The following is a 21,273-nucleotide window of genomic DNA, read 5'->3' as shown; positions in this document are numbered from 1 at the left end:
ATTCTTAACACACTACAAGATGCCCTCTCCCATGAGTGCTGACCAGTTGCAACCGCAACAAGCTTTATTTTGCTTCTGATCACATCAATGAAACTGTAATGTCTTTTTTTTAGATACTATGTATATTGTGCTCTTTATTCGGGGTTACTTGTGAAAAAACGTTTTCAGTGCAGCACCCAACTATATTGACCTGTTCAGGCAGCCTGTTAGCTGGGGGTCAGCCTGACACTGTGTGATGAAAGAGTCAGGGGAATATAGACGTGGAATGAAACCTTCAGTGGACTCTTATGAATCCAGCTGGGCCCCACAACTGTGTAATTGCATCAAAAACAGGAGGAAAAACAATGATCTCAATTCAATTCAATTTAATTATAGTTACAGTTTGCCTTTGAAGATATCAGCCAAGACTTCGGACTACTTTCCAGATTGGTCTGATGTTTGTTGCTCTTGGCAGTGTGTAGAGGGTCTGGGGTGGATCTGTTTTTGTTTCCTAAATCTGCACTGGCTAAGGATCTCCCATATCAAAGCTCACAGCTTGACAGCTTCATCGCTGACCGTCTTGACCTCTCTCTCTCTCTCTCTTTCTCTCTCTGGTGGGGATGCCATTCGGTCGATGAAGGATGACAACTCGCCCGACTGACCTGCAGCTGACCCCGTGGAGCTTTCCGGCCTTTGGCTTTAGTTTGAAAGTTTCAGTTGGGGAGGAGGGAATCAGTGCGCTGCTAAACTTTGTGGAAAAATCCTGTGGGCTGACATCGGTGGGATGCAATCAGCAAGTTGTCAGGCAGCTTTCAGAATGGCACAGGCTCTACTCCAGGCTCCTCAGGGCTCTCATGTATCAGCAGACAATCATGGATTACCTCAACAGATGCTCCAGGATACTGGGAACAAAACCTCAGTGGGAGGATATTCCCAACTGAGGTCACCTAGGCTGCGGAGTCAACTGTCTATTCCAGTGTCGAGGGAGTGTATAAGACTACAGCTGGTGTCTCACAGTCTTCACTACTGCAGGTCAGTTGGAGTGTTAAATAAGGGCACATATGTCCCATGGTGCTACCCATCTATGGCAACATGTGGGGTTGCACCTTACTTTTTATTTGGCTAAAGACAGGTTGCGTGATGTTCTGGAATGATTCACGCCCAATGAGATTCCTTGCTGTATTTTACCAACCCCCCCTCCCCCGACGGCCTGTCTCATATCCAATTCGAATCCCCCTCATTCCTGGAATGACCCACTCTCCAGATATCAGTCAAAATACCAGTTGCCCTGGTACCGGCTGTGCACCCAGGTAAGCATTGGCATTCTGAAGCTTCCATTCTCAGGCTGGGACAGAGGCAAAGAGACAGGGAGGATGGCGCCGCGATTCTCTCTCTGGGGTCTGGAGGTCCTGGTCTGGGTTGCAGTGCGAAGGAGGGGGGGGGGGTGCCAGCAGCCGGGACCGAGGTTGCCTCCTGGGTCAGTCTGGGATGAGCAGTGCCACAAGGATGTCAATGACCATCTCTGTTCGGCCAGGGCAAGCGCCACACTCCTCTCTCTGCTACACCGCACTCGCCCTCTCTCTGCCACTGCACCCGCCTGCCACGGAGGCTCATGCTCTGCCACTCTCAGCATTGCCTGCAGCACCTTCCCACACTTGCTCTCACCCTCCCTCCAACCTCCCACTCAACTGACCCTAGCACGGCCCTGGCATTGCCCGCTCACTCACCCGAGACACCTTTTGGCCACTTGCACCAGCACTAACAGTACTGCCACCCACTTTCAGTTCACTCAATCCCCTCCCTTGCTCTGTTCCAGGAGGGGACAGCCCACATTCGGGCCCAGGTGGGTGGGGAATGCCCAACATTCTTCTTCTCAGCACCTACGAGGAGAGAATCCCATCCTTCACAGGAGAAGGTCCGAACTGTTCCTGTGAGGATACTGAGACCTCTGTGTCCCACCAGTTGTGTAGATTCCACTCCTCATTCCACTGCACTCTCAGAGTAACCCCACTGTCCGTCTCAGTCATTGCACACCACAGCTAACCATTGGCTGAGAATCCTCCTCTCCCCCTGTATCTCACAAGTACCAGTGGGATGTCCATGGCTTCAATGGAGAAATGGGCTGCTCCCCAAGAACCCACCTCCCCTATCTCTGAAGATGAGAGCTTCAAGCGGAACCATTGACAAGGCTGTCCCTGCACCATCCCCAGCACAGATGCTGACACCTCGGTGGGAGCGTCACTTTTAGAAAGTTCAGGAGCACAGTCCGGTGAGCCCCTCACTGTGACAGCACCGCAGCTGAGCCAGAAAGCTGGGCCTGAGAGGATTGATGGAGACCAGGGACCTGCTCAGGCACAGGCAGGGGAGGAGCCTGTGGTGTGGGCAATCAGGGACTTCACCCACGGGCACAGGGGCAGGCAGACAGTTAGGTACAAGGCAATGGTCCCTCACTACCTAGAGACTGCGGCAGTGTAGTGAGTTAGGGCTGTGTCTCTCTGCCACCATGGATAGGTTGGCAGCTGCCCACAGACTGCCAGGCCCAGCACCCACAGGGGCCGCTGGAGAGGTGCCCACTCCTGCACTCCATAGCCTCTCAGGACCAAAGGCATGGTGACTGGGGGTTCAGAGAATTTCTCCAGGTACCCCTTTCCCACACAGAGTCAGGGGGTTGTCGGGAAATACCCAGGCAGAGGTGGAACAACAAAAATGCCCAACAGAGATCCCCAAGCAGGAAAGCTTGCTGAGCCCTCTACCTCCACCCTTCCTGCTTACCTACCTGCCTCTAGCCCTCTGATGGTGCGACTGCAGAGTGTTCATTTTCTTCTGGCAGCGAGACTCTCATCATGCCTGGGCCATTGGGTTTCCTCCAGGACAATGGGCTCCAATGCCAAGTAGGCTTCACCTACTCCCACTGCGGAAACAGGAAGTGCACTAAGATGCGGGGAAAGGGAGAAGACAAAGAAGAAAACTCATTGAGAGTGCTGTGGTGGCTCAGGTAACAATTCACTGCACACTATTTCTTATTGCTCAATAAATTTAACTGTGTTGATTTGACAACTGTTTGTTTGACTCTGCATGTAGCCCTGAATGTAACTGTATCAACACGATGTCTAACTTCCTGTCCACAAAGGATGCACCATGGACCGATGTCTGTGTTAAGAGCTTGCTGCATTCTGTAGAAGCAAAAGGACCCAGGTGTAAATAGGGCAATGGGTCCTGCTGGCACCACAACATATGACCCATACCATCCCTCTTCTTTCCCTGGCCTCTGTATCCAAAGCTGTTGGAGAGAGTGAAGTGCTCAGTGATGTCTGGGACAGAGAGGTGTACAGCAAACAGGCAGGCAATGCGTTAGGATGGCCAGGGATTAGGCCCCCTGCAGGACTCTCCTGTACACTGCCTGGGGCTGTGTGTAATGTTCTCTCCCTTTAAAGGGCCTCACATTGATGGTATTGCAGGTTACCCTGCCCACTCTGGATGTGGTCGCAGCCATTTTCTTCCCCAATGGGGAATTTCCGGAACGATGGAAGGTGACACTGAGAATTCCTCACTCAGTGGCTTCCAGCCTCCAATTCCAGCTGTTGGTGATCCCTTTCCTGGTAACCCTTCCTGTGAACCCACAGGATTTGTACCTCTGCAGGTCCCATCCAAACCATCGACATGAGGTGCACTTGCTCACCTTTGCCCCCAGCCCTGGCCTATGAGGTGACCATGCAAAATGTAGTCATATAGTGTACCATCCTTGAAGCCAGGGTCTCCAGAACATGGATGAGCTTCTCTCCTGCCTGATTGCCTTCCTGTCCATGCTTTACCATATCACTCCTTCGCAGATTGGCTTCCATCATGATTACCCCCCTCACCCCCAAACTTCACACTTCAGTTTGCAGCCCCTCAATCCCAAAAAATATTTTGACAGTGGCTGCCATTGTCCTTCCCCATTCCACAGTCTGAGGACCGACTTAATGGACTGACGGGGGGGGCCTTCAACAACCCAGATGGGCAACCCTGCATCAGATGTGGCCAGACCCTTAACTGATGGTTGTGCATCTCCTCGACTGCATTAGCTGCCCTCTCCTACATTGAAGCCCCAGGACAGACCATGGCCCGTTCCCTGGACTGCACTTGACTCACCGTGATGGGACCCTCTGACTGATGGTTGCCTCCATGGGCTTTGGGGATAACTACTCCTCCAAGACTTTGGGACATGGCTGCTTGCTGCTCATGTACTGCAATAGCTGCATAAGCCGCTGGCCCATGGTGCAGACTGACGTGGCAGGCTGCTGTACAGCACAACGTGTGCCCTCTTGACTGAAGACTGCTGAGTAGCAAGGTAAGTTATACAGTTCACTGCGCTGCTTGGCACAGCATGGCATGACAAGGCAAAGATGCATTGATGGCGTGAGCATGCAGGTATGCGCGAAGCAAGCGACTGCTAAGAGTGCGAGAGGGCAGCCCTGAGATGCGGAATACTCTAGTCTGTGAGCTGAGTGCCTGTCTGGGTGCACAGAATCTCTGATGCAACCTTTCAATGTTGCTTTCTGATGCCCTTCCAAATGGAAGTCTGTGCTTCCTAACTTATGTGTAACGGCGTTAGAGAGGTGCCATGATGGTCATGAGAATTGGCAAATGTTGGATGCCAGTGCCCACAATCGTGAGCTGGTGCCTGTGGATTTTGCCTTGAGATGCTGGTTGGTGCTGAGCACTATGGAGGCCCTCACAGTCACCAGGTACTCACTCTGGCTTCCATATCAAAGGTTCTCGATGTCTAACTTTGTTCAGCATGTTTGGTGAGATCGGAAGCACATTAGAGATAAGGTGAGTTGTGACATTAATAAAACATTTGCCAAACTATGAGGCTTCCTAATTGGCAACTTGCCTCTGCCTAGTGAGAATCTCGTGTCAATAAAGACACAACAGATGTAACAAGAAACATTTCAGCTGATCCTGACACAGACCTTGCCATAGGCCATGTCCTTCAGATCCCTGTAAGACAACTCCCTACCATGGAGTCTCATGGCTTCCAAATTAAAGTGAGTCCTGATGACACAACCATAAGGATCACCCTTAGGATAGGATTTAGCCACCTTCCCGTTCCATTAGTGCTGTCACTGTGGCAGCTGCTTGGAAGAGGATTAGAACAAGGATGGAACAATGTAAGTCCAGCCAGTAATCTTGGAAACTGCAAGCTATTCCATAATTATTTACTTTTGGAAGGATATTATTTACTGGCGACAGTTCAGAGAAGGTTCACTAGGATGGTCCCTGATATGGAGGGATTGTCTTGTGAGCAAAGGCTAAACGAGTTGGGACTCTATTAATTGAAATTAGAAGGCTGAGACTTCTCTGAAACACATAGGTATCTTAAGAGGTTTGACAGGGTAACCGATGAGAAGATGGTTCCCCTCAGGGGAGAGTTGAGGACCAGAGAGCATAAGCTCAGTATAAAGGAGTCCTGGTGAAGGAATTATGCCAAAGTCATCAACTTTCCTGCTGCTCAGATGCTGCCTGACCTGCTGTCCTTTTACAGCACCACACCTTTTGACTCAGAATAAAGGAGTGCCAATTTAAGACTGAGATGATGAGGAATTTCTTCTCTCAAAAGGTTGAGAGTCTTTGGAACTCTGTACCACAGAGAGCTGTGGAGCAGAGTTCTTGTGTATATTTAAGGCTGAGAATGATAGATTCTTGATCAATAATGGAATCAGGGTTTGCAGAGAAAACACAGATCAGTAAACGTAAGGAATGCTGGATCAAATATGATCCTACTGAATGTTGGACTAGGCTAGAGGGGCTGAACAGCCAACTTCTGCTCATATTCCTTATGGTCTTATAAATGAGTAAAAAGGGCTATGTTCAAAATATTTATTGAATGGATTCTGCCCTATAATGCTGGTTGGCGTGAATATCAACTTTACTCCCTGTTTGTTTGTTTTAGGATGATATGGCTGGGATAGATGAGTTACTTTCTTGTTAATGTTGGGGGGCTTGGATTGTCTGAAGAGGTCTTCCCTGAATGTCTGCTGCATTCTAGATCATCTGACCAGCTCCTCCACCACTCCCTTGCCCGGTTCCTTCACCCTCTATGGTTTGTCTCACTGAAGTTCCTCTCGGGCCTGCCGGTGCTGAGAAAGGCAGTGAAACCTCAGTCAAGCCTTATGCCATCTGCTTTCCTTGTCCCTCTCGCTCCTCCTGGTTAAGTCTAATCCTTGGAAGGAAGCAAATCCAACCAAAGTGCTCTCAAATCATCTGTGGCAGGAAGAACAAAATCTGCCGCGGGGAAAATGATGCCGAGGGCTTGATGCAGCTTTACCCCTTTTAAATGACATTAAAATAGCTCCCTTGAGCTCATGCCCCCTCTTTGCTGTGCATGAAATGGCTGGAACAAGGCAGCGAAGTCAGATCAGGGTGTGGGATTGGTAATGGCATAACCTGTTCCCTGCAACACGTCTTCCTGATACCCCCGCCAAAGGGTAAACCAAGATTAATCTTTGTTTGAAAATCTGATCAACAGTACTCCTGTCCAGTTCAAACCCAAATTTGAGCTCAAATGAGGTGGTAAAGTGTAAAGTTCAGCTCCCCCAACCGTATTAGAGTGAAGGAGCCTGATGTAATCAATCTATAAGGAGAGAAAAGAGCTGACGTTTCGAGTCTAACTGACCCTTTGTCAAAACTTTGACAAAGGGTCAGTTAGACACAAAACCTCAGATGCTGCCAGACATGCTGAGATTTTCCAGCATTTTCACTTTTGGTTTCACATTCCAGCATCTGCAGTAATTTGCTTTTACCTGATGTCATCAATGGCCATTTTATTTGTGGTCAAGCAGGATTTTAAATCATTGTATTACATCTGAGATATTTGCCACAAGGTCCAGATTTGACCTCAAAGATCAGGCTTGGCCTTTCACTGTTGTCTTACAAACAGGGCCTGCATTAAAAGCCCTCTGTGGGTTCTAACTGTATGGTGTGTCACACTGATTACAGAATACTTGATGGCTCCTGAGCTTTGCAGGCATGACCCAGAACTAAAAGACTGTTCTCATGTTTTCCAGGGTTTCTTCAGGCAGAGGACAGCTATTAACAGCGGGATCAAGCCTGACTGCATATGGTGCGTGCACGTACATTGATGCCAGCCATCGTTTTAATCTGGATATCTCCCTCCTTTCAGGTGCCTGCTCTTCCTGCAAGACACAGAGAGCGTATAGCTGCCTTGCAGGATAACTGTGTGTGAGACCAACACAGGGAGCTGGCTAGTTGGGAGAAGCAGCAAGTGTCAGAACCAACACTGGGGTTGAGAGCGGTAGTAGGCCCTGACTGTGCAGTGGAATAAGACGTTACATTGGTGAGACCACATTTGGAGTACATTGTTTCGTGTTGCTTTCCTTATTTATGAAAGGACACAACTGATTAAAAAACAGTCCAGAGAAGGCTCTCTCAACTGATCCCTGGGACGAAGGGATCGTTTTACATGAGGGAAAGGTTGGGCGGGCTTTGTTTGTATCCATTAGAGTTTATGAGAGGTGTCCATATTGAAACATAAAAGCAAAAGACTATGGGTGCTAGAGATCGGAAATAAAAACGGAAAATGCTGGAAAAAGTCAGCAAGTCTGGCAGCATCTACAGAGAGAGAAAAATAGAGTTAATATTTGGAGTCATCATGACTCTCCTTTGGTGACAGGTCCTGAGGACGATTATTCAAATAATGATTGCTCCTGTGGGAGAGATGAAAACAAAGGGGAGAAAGAAACAAAGCTCTGTGGATGCTCGAAATCAGAGATAAAATCAGAAATTACTGGAAAATCTCAGCATCTCTGGCAGCATCTGTGGTGAGAAAGCAGAGTTAACTTTTCTGGTCCAGTGACCCTCCTTGAGAATGGTTCTGAAGAGGAGTCCCTGGACCTGAAATGCCAACTATGCTTTCTCTCCAGAGATGCTGCCAGAGATGCTGATTTTTTTCTAGAACAGAGGGACGCAATGTCCCATTTAAGATCGAGATGAGAAGAACTTTTTTTTTTATTCAGAATGTCATTAGTCATTGTAGCGCTCTTCCTCAGGCAGTGGAGGAGATTGAATAATCAAATACTGCCAGTGTAGACTTGAATAGATTGCTGACTAACAAGGGAGTCAGCAGTTATCTTGATAGTTGGGAATGTGGAACTGATGCTACTAGCAAATCAATCATAATCTTATTGAATGGCAAAGCAGGCTAGAAGGCCGAATGGCCTACCTCTGCTCTTAATTTGTATGTTTGTCTGTGTATTGCGTGGCAGTAAAATGATATGATCAAAGATGAGGCACTGGAAGGAAAGCAATGAGGTCTTGAGCATTCTGAATCTAAACATGAGAGGTGCATGAATTTCCACAAAGTTAGAGATACTGATAGGGTGGGATCGGTTTTGCTTAATTTCACACTGTCTGTTCCCAAAATACATGTCAGCCTGGAATTTGTAATCCTACTTTTCCAGTCTTGATTCGACGTGAAGTGGAACACATCCATAAGTAGAATTTGATGCTTGCTACCCAACTCCAGCTCATCTTAGTTTCACTGGTTCCTCTATTAAACAAAAACAGCGGCTGTAATCCACATGCAAGGCTTTTAAATGAATTCACTTTGTTCTCCTTTTCCTGTGCAGACAAGTGGGCTCTCCTCCAGACTTCTCACCATTGTGTTAAAGTTAGGGCAGCATACACATTTATCTCCTGGCATACTAAAAGCTATGCAGGACACCAAAAAAGGTGATTGTTTTTGTGTTGACTTTGTTGTCAAATGCGCTCCCAGCAGTACCTCAGGGGATCAGGGCGGTTGACAATGCCCACGGCATCCTTGTCTCTAGAATGATGCTTTTTATTAAAGAAAGGAAAAGCACAAGCTCAGTAGCCCTCCGGGATATTATGAACTGATAATATTAACTACTGAATATATCAATTACAGCTAGGAGTAGGCTATTCAGCCTACTGAATTTGCTCTGTGATTTCAGAAGGTTGTGGTTGATCTGTTTGCAGCCTTAACTTTATTGTCGTGTCTGCTCTCTTCTGACTGCAAATGTTCAAAAAGGAAGCTTGGATTTGTATTGTCACCAGAGGTTGTTGCAATCATAGTAAATATACACCCACACATTTTAATTTTAGGTATTTGATTGTTATACGGACTAAAGCGGTTTCAAATAAAATAGTATTGTTCTAAAATGGCCGCATGCCACCTGACCACACACTGAGACAATCCAGGAGACCCATGTGGAATACACTGAAATTATCATTGTTTCTTAGGACATCAAAATCAAGCAACTGAGTCAAGAAATTTCTTCCTCCTGTCTTATTTGGTACTTGTACATTAATTTCATATGTTGAGAGATCGACGTTAGCCTGGTTAGAATAGAATAGCTTTTATTATCATGTGCACTCGAATGAGTGCAGCGCCATCTTAGGTACAGGGCACCTGGGTAATTGAAACAGTGAAATAACAAGAGGAGCATGGGAATACAGAGTTTATAAAGTACAGAATGAGACATAAAATCTTCAAAGTATTTAGGTTATAGTCCTTCCTCACCAAATCCATGCCCGCTAGAATCCAGAACACAAGGCATCGCTGCCTCCACGCGCTGGTTTCTGTCCCGGACTCATCCACCTAGCCAGCCAGGGCGTGTTCAACTCCTGCTCCAGCTGTAAGTCACTTCCATAACATGCTCCACTCCCCGCTCCGGGACTTGGCCCACAATCTCTGCTCCCTGCTCCGGGAATCAGCCGACATTCTCTCTTCTCCCTACTCCACGACTCGGCCCACAATTGCTCTGCTCCCTAATCCAGGACTCGGCCCACATTCTCTCTGCTCCCTACTCCAGGACTCAGCCCACATTCTCTCTGCTCCCTACTCCAGGACTCAGCCCACACTCTCTCTGCTCCCTACTCCAGGACTCGGCCCACACTCTCTCTGCTCCCCGCTCCGGGACTCGGCCCACACTCTCTCTGCTCCACGTGCCAGGACTCAGCCCACACTTTCTCTGCTCCCTACTCCAGGACTCGGCCCACACTCACTCCGCTCCCTACTCCAGGACTCGACACACACTCTCTCTGCTCCCTATTCCAGGACTCAACCCACACTCTCTCTACTCCCTACTCCAGGACTCAGCCCATACTCTCTCTGCTCCCCGCTCCGGGACTCGGCCCACACTCTCTCTACTCCCTACTCCAGGACTCGGCCCACACTATCTCTGCTCCCTAATCCGGGACTCAGCCCACACTTTCTCTGCACCCTACTCCAGGACTCGGCCCACATTCTTTCTGCTCCACGCTCCAGGACTTAGCCCACACTCTCACTGCTCCCTACTCCGGGACTCAGCCCACAGTTTCTGTGCTCCCTACTCCGGGAGTGTGCCCACATTCTCTATGCTCCCCACTCCAGGACTCGGCCCACACTCGCTCTGCTCCCTACTCCAGGACTCAGCCTACACTATCTCTGCTCCCTAATCCGGGACTTAGCCCACACTTTCTCTGCTCCGGGACTCGACCTACACCCGCTCTGCTCCCCTCTCCCGGACTCGGCCCACATTCTCTTTGCTCCCCGCTCCAGGCCTCGGCCCTCACTCTCTCTACTCCCTACTCCAGGACTCGGCCACACTTTCTCTGCACCCCGCTGCAGGACTCAGCCCACCCTTTCTCTGCTCCCTGCTCCAGGAATCGGCCGACATTCTCTCTGCTCCCTACACCCGGACTCAGCCCACACTCTCTCTGCTCCCTACTCCAGGACCCGGCCCACACTCTCTCTGCTCCCTAATCCAGGACTCGGCCCACACTCTCTCTGCTTCCCGCTCCGGGACTCAGCCCACACTCTCTGTGTTCTCTATTCTGGGACTCGGCCCACACTTTCTCTGCTCCCCGCTCGATGACTTGGCCCATGCACTCTCTGCTCCTCCTCCCGGACTCAGCCCACACTCTCTCGGCTCCCTGCTCCAGGACTCGGCCCACACTCTATCTTCTCCCTACTCCGGGACTTGGCCCACACTCTCTCTGCTCCCCGCTCCAGGACTCGGCCCACACTCTCTCTGCTCCCTACTCTGGGACTTGGCCCACACTCTCTCTGCTCCCCGCTCTAGGACTCGGCCCAAACTCTCTCTGCTCCCCACACCAGGACTCGGCCCACACTCTCTCTGCTCCCTACTCCGGGACTCGGCCCACACTCTCTCTGCTCCCTACTCCGGGACTTGGCCCACACTCTCTCTGCTCCCCGCTCTAGGACTCGGCCCAAACTCTCTCTGCTCCCCACACCAGGACTCGGCCCAAACTCTCTCTGCTCCCCACACCAGGACTCGGCCCACACTCTCTCTGCTCCCTACTCCGGGACTTGGCCCACACTCGCTCTGCTCCCCACTCCAGGACTCGGCCCAAACTCTCTCTGCTCCCTGCTCCAGGACTCGGCCCACACTCTCTCTGCTCCCTACTCCGGGACACGGCCCACACACTCTCCACTCCCTCCTCCGGTACTCAGCTCACACTCTCTCTGCTCCCTACTCTGGGACTCAGCCCACACTCTCTCTGCTCCCCGTTCCAGGACTTGGCCCACACTCTCTCTGCTCCCTACTCCGGGACACGGCCCACACACTCTCCTCTCCCTGCTCCAGGAATCGGCCCACACTCGTTCTGCTCCCTGCTCCAGGACTCGGCCCACACTCTTTCTGCTCCCTACTCCAGGACTCGGCCCACACTCGCATGCTCCCTGCTCCAGGAATCGGCCCACACTATCTGTGCTTCCTACTCCAGGATTCGGCCCACACTCTCTTTGCTCCACGCTCCAGGACTTAGCCCACACTCCCGCTGCTCCCTACTCCGGGACTCCGCCCACACTCTCTCTGCTCCACGCTCCAGGACTCAGCCCACACTCTCACTGCTCCCTACTCCGGGACTCCACCCACGCTCTCTCTGCTCCCTTCTCCAGGACTCCGCCCACAGTCTCTGTGCTCCCTACTCCAGGAGTGTGCCCACATTCTCTCTGCTCCCCACTCTAGGTCTCGGCCCACACTTTCTCTGCTCCCTACTCCAGGACTCAGCCTACACTATCTCTGCTCCCTAATCCGGGACTCAGCCCACACTTTCTCTGCACCCTGCTCCAGGACTCGGCCCACACTCTCTCTGCTCCGGGACTCGAACCACACCCGCTTTGCTCCCCACTCCCGGACTCGGCCCACACTCTCTTTGCTCCCCGCTACAGGCCTCGGCCCTCACTCTCTCTGCTCCCTACTCCAGGACTCGGCCACAATTTCTCTGCACCCCGCTGCAGGACTCAGCCCACCCTCTCTCTGCTCCCTGCTCCAGGACTCAGCCCACACTCTCTCTGCTCCCTACTCCAGGAATCGGCCCACATTCTCTCTGCTCCCTAATCCAGGACTCAACCTGCACTCTCCCTGCTCCACGCTCCAGGACTCAGCCCACACTCACTCTGCTCCCTACTCCAGGACTTGGCACACACTCTCTCTGCTCCCTATTCCAGGACTCAACCCACACTCTCTCTACTCCCTACTCTGGGACTCGTCCCACACTCTCTCTGCTCCCTATTCCAGGACTCAACCCACACTCTCTCTACTCCCTACTCCAGGACTCAGCCCACACTCTCTCTGCTCCCTACTCTGGGACTCAGCCCACACTCTCTCTGCTCCACATGCCAGGACTCAGCCCACACTTTCTCTGCTCCCTACTCCAGGACTCGGCCCACACTCGCTCCGCTCCCTACTCCAGGACTCGACACACACTCTCTCTGCTCCCTACTCCGGGACTCAATCTACCCTCTTTTTGCTCCCTGCTCCAGGACTCAGCCCACGCTTTCTCTGCTCCCTACTCCAGGACTCGACACACACTCGCTCTGCTCCCTACTCCGGGACTCAATCTACCCTCTTTGTGCTCCCTGCTCCAGGACTCAGCCCACGCTTTCTCTGCTCCCTACTCCAGGACTCGGCCCACACTCTTTCTGCTCTCTACTCCAGGACTCGGCCCACACTCGCTCTGCTCCCCGCTCCAGGAATCGGCCCACACTATCTGTGCTCCCTACTCCAGGACTCGGCCCACATTCTCTCTGCTCCACGCTCCAGGACTTAGCCCACACTCTCACTGCTCCCTACTCCGGGACTCCGCTCACGATCTCTCTGCTCCTTTCTCCAGGACTCAGCCCACAGTTTCTGTGCTCCCTACTCTGGGAGTGTGCCCACATTCTCTCTGCTCCCCACTCCAGGACTCGGCCCACACTCGCTCTGCTCCCTACTCCAGGACTCAGCCTACACTATCTCTGCTCCCTACTCCGGGACTCAGCCTACACTATCTCTGCTCCCTAATCCGGGACTCAGCCCACACTCTCTCTGCTCCGGGATTCGACCCACACCCGCTCTGCTCCCCACTCCAGGACTCGGCCCACACTCGCTCTGCTCCCTACTCCAGGACTCAGCCTACACTATCTCTGCTCCCTACTCCGGGACTCAGCCTACACTATCTCTGCTCCCTAATCCGGGACTCAGCCCACACTCTCTCTGCTTCGGGACTCGACCCACACCCGCTCTGCTCCCCACTCACGGACTCGGCCCACCCTCTCTTTGCTCCCCACTCCAGGCCTCGGCCCTCACTCTCTCTGCTCCCTGCTCCAGGACTCAGCCCACATTCTCTCTGCTCCCTACTCCAGGACTCAGCCCACACTCTCTCTGCTCCCTACTCCAGGACTCGGCCCACACTCTCTCTGCTTCACGCTCCGGGACTCAGCCCACACTCTCTGTGTTCTCTACTCTGGGACTCGGCCCACACTCGCTCTGCTCCCCGCTCCGGGACTTGGCCCATGCGCTCTCTGCTCCTCCTCCCGGACTCAGCCCACACTCTCTCGGCTCCCCGCTCCAGGACTCGGCCCACACTCTATCTTCTCCCTACTCCGGGACTTGGCCAACACTCTCTCTGCTTTCCACTCCGGGACTCAGTCCACACTCTCTCTGCTCCCCGCTCCAGGACTCAGCCCACACACTCTCTGCTCCCTACTCCAGGAATCGGCCCACACTCGCTCCGCTCCCTACTCCGGGACTCAGTCCACACTCTCTCTGCACCCCGCTCCAGGGCTTGGCCCACATTCTCTCTGCCCCCTGGTCCAGGACTCAGCCCACACTTTCTTTTCTCCCTACTCCGGGATTCAGCCCACACTCTCTCTGCTCCCCTCTCCAGGACTCGGCCCACATTCTCTCTGCTCCCTACTCTGGGACTTAGCCCACATTCTTTCTGGTTCCCGCTCCAGGACTTGGCCGACACTCTCTCCGCTCCCCGGCCCAGGACTCGGCCCACACTCGTTCTGCTCCCCACTCCAGGACTCAGCCCACACTCTCTCTGCTCCCTACTCCAGGACTCAGCCCACACTCTCTCTGCTCCCCGCTCCAGGACTCAGCCCACACTCTCTCTGCTCCCCGCTCCAGGACTCGGCCCAAACTCTCTCTGCTCCCCACTCCAGGAATCGGCCCACACTCTCTGTGCTCCATACTCCGGGACTCCGCCCACACTCTCTCTGCTCCACGCTCCAGGACTCAGCCCACACTCTCACTGCTCTCTATTCCGGGACTCCACCCACACTCTCTCTGCTCCCTTCTCCAGGACTCCGCCCACATTCTCTGTGCTCCCTGCTCCAGGAGTGTGCCCACATTCTCTCTGCTCCCCACTCTAGGTCTCGGCCCACACTTTCTCTGCTCCCTATCCAGGACTCAGCCTACACTATCTCTGCTCCCTAATCCGGGACTCAGCCCACACTTTCTCTGCTCCCTACTCCAGGACTCGGCCCACACTCTCTCTGCTCCGGGACTCGAACCACACCCGCTTTGCTCCCCTCTCCCGGACTCGGCCCACACTCTCTTTGCTCTCCGCTCCAGGCCTCGGCCCTCACTCTCTCTGCTCCCTACTCCAGGACTCGGCCACACTTTCTCTGCACCCCGCTGCAGGACTCAGCCCACCCTCTCTCTGCTCCCTGCTCCAGGACTCAGCCCACACTCTCTCTTCTCCCTGCTCCAGGAATCGGCCCACATTCTCTCTGCTCCCCACTCCAGGACTCAGCCCACACTCTCTCTGCTCCCTACTCCACGACTCGGCCCACAATCGCTCTGCTCCCTAATCCAGGACTCGGCCCACACTCTCTCTGCTCCCTACTCCGGGACTCAACCCGCACTCTCTCTGCTCCCTGCTCTGGGACTCGGTCAACACTCTGCTCCACGCTCCAGGACTCAGCCCACACTCACTCTGCTCCCTACTCCAGGACTTGGCACACACTCTCTCTGCTCCCTATTCCAGGACTCAACCCACACTCTCTCTACTCCCTACTCCAGGACTCAGCCCACACTCTCTCTGCTCCCTACTGCGGGACTCAACCCATACTCTCTCTGCTCCCCGCTCCGGGACTCGGCCCACACTCTCTCTGCTCCCTACTCCAGGACTCGGCCCACACTCTCTCTGCTCCCTACTCTGGGACTCAGCCCACACTCTCTCTGCTCCCCACTCCGGGACTCGGCCCACACTCTCTCTGCTCCACGTGCCAGGACTCAGCCCACACTCTCTCTTCTCCCTGCTCCAGGAATCGGCCCACATTCTCTCTGCTCCCCACTCCAGGACTCAGCCCACACTCTCTCTGCTCCCTACTCCACGACTCGGCCCACACTCGCTCCGCTCCCTACTCCAGGACTCGACACACACTCTCTCTGCTCCCTAATCCGGGTCTCAACCTACCCTCTTTTTGCTCCCTGCTCCAGGACTCAGCCCACGCTTTCTCTGCTCCCTACTCCAGGACTCGGCCCACACTCGCTCTGCTCCCTGCTCCAGGACTCGGCCCACACTCTTTCTGCTCTCTACTCCAGGACTCGGCCCACACTCGCTCTGCTCCACGCTCCAGGAATCGGCCCACACTATCTGTGCTCCCTACTCCAGGACTCGGCCCACATTCTCTCTGCTCCACGCTCCAGGACTTAGCCCACACTCTCACTGCTCCCTACTCCGGGACTCCGCTCACGATCTCTCTGCTCCCTTCTCCAGGACTCAGCCCACAGTTTCTGTGCTCCCTACTCCGGGAGTGTGCCCACATTCTCTCTGCTCCCCACTCCAGGACTCGGCCCACACTCGCTCTGCTCCCTACTCCAGGACTCAGCCTACACTATCTCTGCTCCCTACTCCAGGACTCAGCCCACACTCTCTCTGCTCCGGGACTCGACCCACACCCGCTCTGCTCCCCACTCACGGACTCGGCCCACCCTCTCTTTGCTCCCCGCTCCAGGCCTCGGCCCTCACTCTCTCTACTCCCTACTCCAGGACTCGGCCACACTTTCTCTGCACCCCGCTGCAGGACTCAGCCCACCCTCTCTCTGCTCCCTGCTCCAGGACTCAGCCCACATTCTCTCTGCTCCCTACTCTAGGACTCAGCCCACACTCTCTCTGCTCCCTACTCCAGGACTCGGCCCACACTCGCTCCGCTCCCTACTCCAGGACTCGACACACACTCTCTCTGCTCCCTTCTCCGGGACTCAACCTACCCTCTTTTTGCTCCCTGCTCCAGGACTCAGCCCACGCTTTCTCTGTTCCCTACTCCAGGACTCGGCCCACACTCGCTCTGCTCCCTGCTCCAGGACTCGGCCCACACTATCTGTGCTCCCTACTCCAGGACTCGGCCCACACTCGCTCTGCTCCCTGCTCCAGGACTCAGCCCACGCTTTCTCTGCTCTCTACTCCAGGACTCGGCCCACACTCGCTCTGCTCCCCGCTCCAGGAATCGGCCCACACTATCTGTGCTCCCTACTCCAGGACTCGGCCCACATTCTTTCTGCTCCACGCTCCAGGACTTAGCCCACACTCTCACTGCTCCCTACTCCGGGACTCAGCCCACAGTTTCTGTGCTCCCTACTCCGGGAGTGTGCCCACATTCTCTATGCTCCCCACTCCAGGACTCGGCCCACACTCGCTCTGCTCCCTACTCCAGGACTCAGCCCACAGTTTCTGTGCTCCCTATTCCGGGAGTGTGCCCACATTCTCTCTGCTCCCCACTCCAGGACTCGGCCCACACTCGCTCTGGTCCCTACTGCAGGACTCAGCCTACACTATCTCTGCTCCCTAATCCGGGACTTAGCCCACACTTTCTCTGCTCCCTACTCCAGGACTCAGCCCACACTCTCTCTGCTCCGGGACTCGACCTACACCCGCTTTGCTCCCCACTCCCGGACTCGGCCCACATTCTCTTTGCTCCCCGCTCCAGGCCTTGGCCCTCACTCTCTCTACTCCCTACTCCAGGACTCGGCCACACTTTCTCTGCACCCCGCTGCAGGACTCAGCCCACCCTCTCTCTGCACCCCGCTGCAGGACTCAGCCCACACTCTCTCTGCTCCCTGCTCCAGGAATCGGCCCACATTCTCTCTGCTCCCCACTCCAGGACTCAGCCCACACTCTCTCTGCTCCCTACTCCAGGACCCGGCCCACACTCTCTCTGCTCCCCAATCCAGGACTCGGCCCACACTCTCTCTGCTTCCCGCTCCGGGACTCAGCCCACACTCTCTGTGTTCTCTACTCTGGGACTCGGCCCACACTTTCTCTGCTCCCCGCTCAATGACTTGGCCCATGCACTCTCTGCTCCTCCTCCCGGACTCAGCCCACACTCTCTCGGCTCCCTGCTCCAGGACTCGGCCCACACTCTATCTTCTCCCTACTCCGGGACTTGGCCAACACTCTCTCTGCTTTCCACTCCGGGACTCAGTCCACACTCTCTCTGCTCCCCGCTCCAGGACTCAGCCCACACTCTCTCTGCTCCCTACTCCAGGAATCGGCCCACACTCGCTCCGCTCCCTACTCCGGGACTCAGTTCACACTCTCTCTGCTCCCTACTCTGGGACTCAGCCCACACTCTCTCTGCTCCCCGTTCCAGGACTTGGCCCACACTCTCTCTGCTCCCTGCTCCAGGAATCGGCCCACACTCGTTCTGCTCCCTGCTCCAGGACTCGGCCCACACTCGCTCTGCTCCCTGCTCCAGGAATCGGCCCACACTATCTGTGCTCCCTACTCCAGGACTCGGCCCACACTCTCTTTGCTCCACGCTCCAGGACTTAGCCCACACTTTCTTTTCTCCCTACTCCGGGATTCAGCCCACACTCTCTCTGCTCCCCTCTCCAGGACTCGGCCCACATTCTCTCTGCTCCCTACTCTGGGACTTAGCCCACATTCTTTCTGGTTCCCGCTCCAGGACTTGGCCGACACTCTCTCCGCTCCCCGGCCCAGGACTCGGCCCACACTCGTTCTGCTCCCCACTCCAGGACTCAGCCCACACTCTCTCTGCTCCCTACTCCAGGACTCAGCCCACACTCTCTCTGCTCCCCGCTCCAGGACTCAGCCCACACTCTCTCTGCTCCCCGCTCCAGGACTCGGCCCAAACTCTCTCTGCTCCCCACTCCAGGAATCGGCCCACACTCTCTGTGCTCCATACTCCGGGACTCCGCCTACACTCTCTCTGCTCCACGCTCCAGGACTCAGCCCACACTCTCACTGCTCTCTATTCCGGGACTCCACCCACACTCTCTCTGCTCCCTTCTCCAGGACTCCGCCCACATTCTCTGTGCTCCCTGCTCCAGGAGTGTGCCCACATTCTCTCTGCTCCCCACTCTAGGTCTCGGCCCACACTTTCTCTGCTCCCTATCCAGGACTCAGCCTACACTATCTCTGCTCCCTAATCCGGGACTCAGCCCACACTTTCTCTGCTCCCTACTCCAGGACTCGGCCCACACTCTCTCTGCTCCGGGACTCGAACCACACCCGCTTTGCTCCCCTCTCCCGGACTCGGCCCACACTCTCTTTGCTCTCCGCTCCAGGCCTCGGCCCTCACTCTCTCTGCTCCCTACTCCAGGACTCGGCCACACTTTCTCTGCACCCCGCTGCAGGACTCAGCCCACCCTCTCTCTGCTCCCTGCTCCAGGACTCAGCCCACACTCTCTCTTCTCCCTGCTCCAGGAATCGGCCCACATTCTCTCTGCTCCCCACTCCAGGACTCAGCCCACACTCTCTCTGCTCCCTACTCCACGACTCGGCCCACAATCGCTCTGCTCCCTAATCCAGGACTCGGCCCACACTCTCTCTGCTCCCTACTCCGGGACTCAACCCGCACTCTCTTTGCTCCCTGCTCTGGGACTCGGTCAACACTCTGCTCCACGCTCCAGGACTCAGCCCACACTCACTCTGCTCCCTACTCCAGGACTTGGCACACACTCTCTCTGCTCCCTATTCCAGGACTCAACCCACACTCTCTCTACTCCCTACTCCAGGACTCAGCCCACACTCTCTCTGCTCCCTACTGCGGGACTCAACCCATACTCTCTCTGCTCCCCGCTCCGGGACTCGGCCCACACTCTCTCTGCTCCCTACTCCAGGACTCGGCCCACACACTCTCTGCTCCCTACTCTGGGACTCAGCCCACACTCTCTCTGCTCCCCACTCCGGGACTCGGCCCACACTCTCTCTGCTCCACGTGCCAGGTCTCAGCCCACACTCTCTCTTCTCCCTGCTCCAGGAATCGGCCCACACTCTCTCTGCTCCCTACTCCACGACTCGGCCCACACTCGCTCTGCTCCCTACTCCAGGACTCGACACACACTCTCTCTGCTCCCTACTCCGGGTCTCAACCTACACTCTTTTTGCTCCCTGCTCCAGGACTCAGCCCACGCTTTCTCTGCTCCCTACTCCAGGACTCGGCCCACACTCGCTCTGCTCCCTGCTCCAGGACTCGGCCCACACTCTTTCTGCTCTCTACTCCAGGACTCGGCCCACACTCGCTCTGCTCCACGCTCCAGGAATCGGCCCACACTATCTGTGCTCCCTACTCCAGGACTCGGCCCACATTCTCTCTGCTCCACGCTCCAGGACTTAGCCCACACTCTCACTGCTCCCTACTCCGGGACTCCGCTCACGATCTCTCTGCTCCCTTCTCCAGGACTCAGCCCACAGTTTCTGTGCTCCCTACTCCGGGAGTGTGCCCACATTCTCTCTGCTCCCCACTCCAGGACTCGGCCCACACTCGCTCTGCTCCCTACTCCAGGACTCAGCCTACACTATCTCTGCTCCCTACTCCAGGACTCAGCCCACACTCTCTCTGCTCCGGGACTCGACCCACACCCGCTCTGCTCCCCACTCACGGACTCGGCCCACCCTCTCTTTGCTCCCCGCTCCAGGCCTCGGCCCTCACTCTCTCTACTCCCTACTCCAGGACTCGGCCACACTTTCTCTGCACCCCGCTGCAGGACTCAGCCCACCCTCTCTCTGCTCCCTGCTCCAGGACTCAGCCCACATTCTCTCTGCTCCCTACTCTAGGACTCAGCCCACACTCTCTCTGCTCCCTACTCCAGGACTCGGCCCACACTCTCTCTGCTCCCTAATCCAGGACTCGGCCCACACTCGCTCCGCTCCCTACTCCAGGACTCGACACACACTCTCTCTGCTCCCTTCTCCGGGACTCAACCTACCCTCTTTTTGCTCCCTGCTCCAGGACTCAGCCCACGCTTTCTCTGTTCCCTACTCCAGGACTCGGCCCACACTCGCTCTGCTCCCTGCTCCAGGACTCGGCCCACACTATCTGTGCTCCCTACTCCAGGACTCGGCCCACACTCGCTCTGCTCCCTGCTCCAGGACTCAGCCCACGCTTTCTCTGCTCTCTACTCCAGGACTCGGCCCACACTCGCTCTGCTCCCCGCTCCAGGAATCGGCCCACACTATCTGTGCTCCCTACTCCAGGACTCGGCCCACATTCTTTCTGCTCCACGCTCCAGGACTTAGCCCACACTCTCACTGCTCCCTACTCCGGGACTCAGCCCACAGTTTCTGTGCTCCCTACTCCGGGAGTGTGCCCACATTCTCTATGCTCCCCACTCCAGGACTCGGCCCACACTCGCTCTGCTCCCTACTCCAGGACTCAGCCCACAGTTTCTGTGCTCCCTACTCCGGGAGTGTGCCCACATTCTCTCTGCTCCCCACTCCAGGACTCGGCCCACACTCGCTCTGGTCCCTACTGCAGGACTCAGCCTACACTATCTCTGCTCCCTAATCCGGGACTTAGCCCACACTTTCTCTGCTCCCTACTCCAGGACTCAGCCCACACTCTCTCTGCTCCGGGACTCGACCTACACCCGCTTTGCTCCCCACTCCCGGACTCGGCCCACATTCTCTTTGCTCCCTGCTCCAGGCCTTGGCCCTCACTCTCCCTACTCCCTACTCCAGGACTCGGCCACACTTTCTCTGCACCCCGCTGCAGGACTCAGCCCACCCTCTCTCTGCACCCCGCTGCAG

General features: G+C 55.2%; 1 protein-coding gene across 6 annotated transcripts in view; it reads left to right on the top strand.

Moving 5' to 3' along the window:
- The first annotated feature begins 466 nt into the window (after window positions 1-466).
- LOC148149569 (uncharacterized) overlaps window positions 467-21,273 on the top strand; it is a 117,901-nt gene continuing 97,094 nt past the window's right edge. For 2 of the 6 annotated variants that reach the window (XR_015757603.1, XM_087988774.1), the window contains exons 1-3: window positions 467-1,011; window positions 2,810-2,974; window positions 7,029-7,084. Coding sequence is in view for 1 of the 6 variants with exons in the window: in XM_087988774.1 (XP_087844900.1) it covers window positions 764-1,011; window positions 2,810-2,974; window positions 7,029-7,084 (469 nt within the window). In the remaining 5 variants the exon portion in view is untranslated. Of the gene's footprint in view, window positions 1,012-2,809; window positions 2,975-7,028; window positions 7,319-21,273 lie in introns of all 6 variants that reach the window. The other 4 variants (XR_015757604.1, XR_015757605.1, XR_015757601.1 and 1 more) reach the window with 2 other exon arrangements.

The sequence above is a fragment of the Chiloscyllium plagiosum genome, unplaced genomic scaffold (genome assembly GCF_037043375.1).
Source record: "Chiloscyllium plagiosum isolate Xiang-an unplaced genomic scaffold, Cpla_swu_hap1 HiC_scaffold_7, whole genome shotgun sequence".
Taxonomy (NCBI): domain Eukaryota; kingdom Metazoa; phylum Chordata; class Chondrichthyes; order Orectolobiformes; family Hemiscylliidae; genus Chiloscyllium; species Chiloscyllium plagiosum.
Note: the sequence above shows the minus strand (reverse complement) of the source record. Positions and strands in the feature narration are given on the sequence as shown.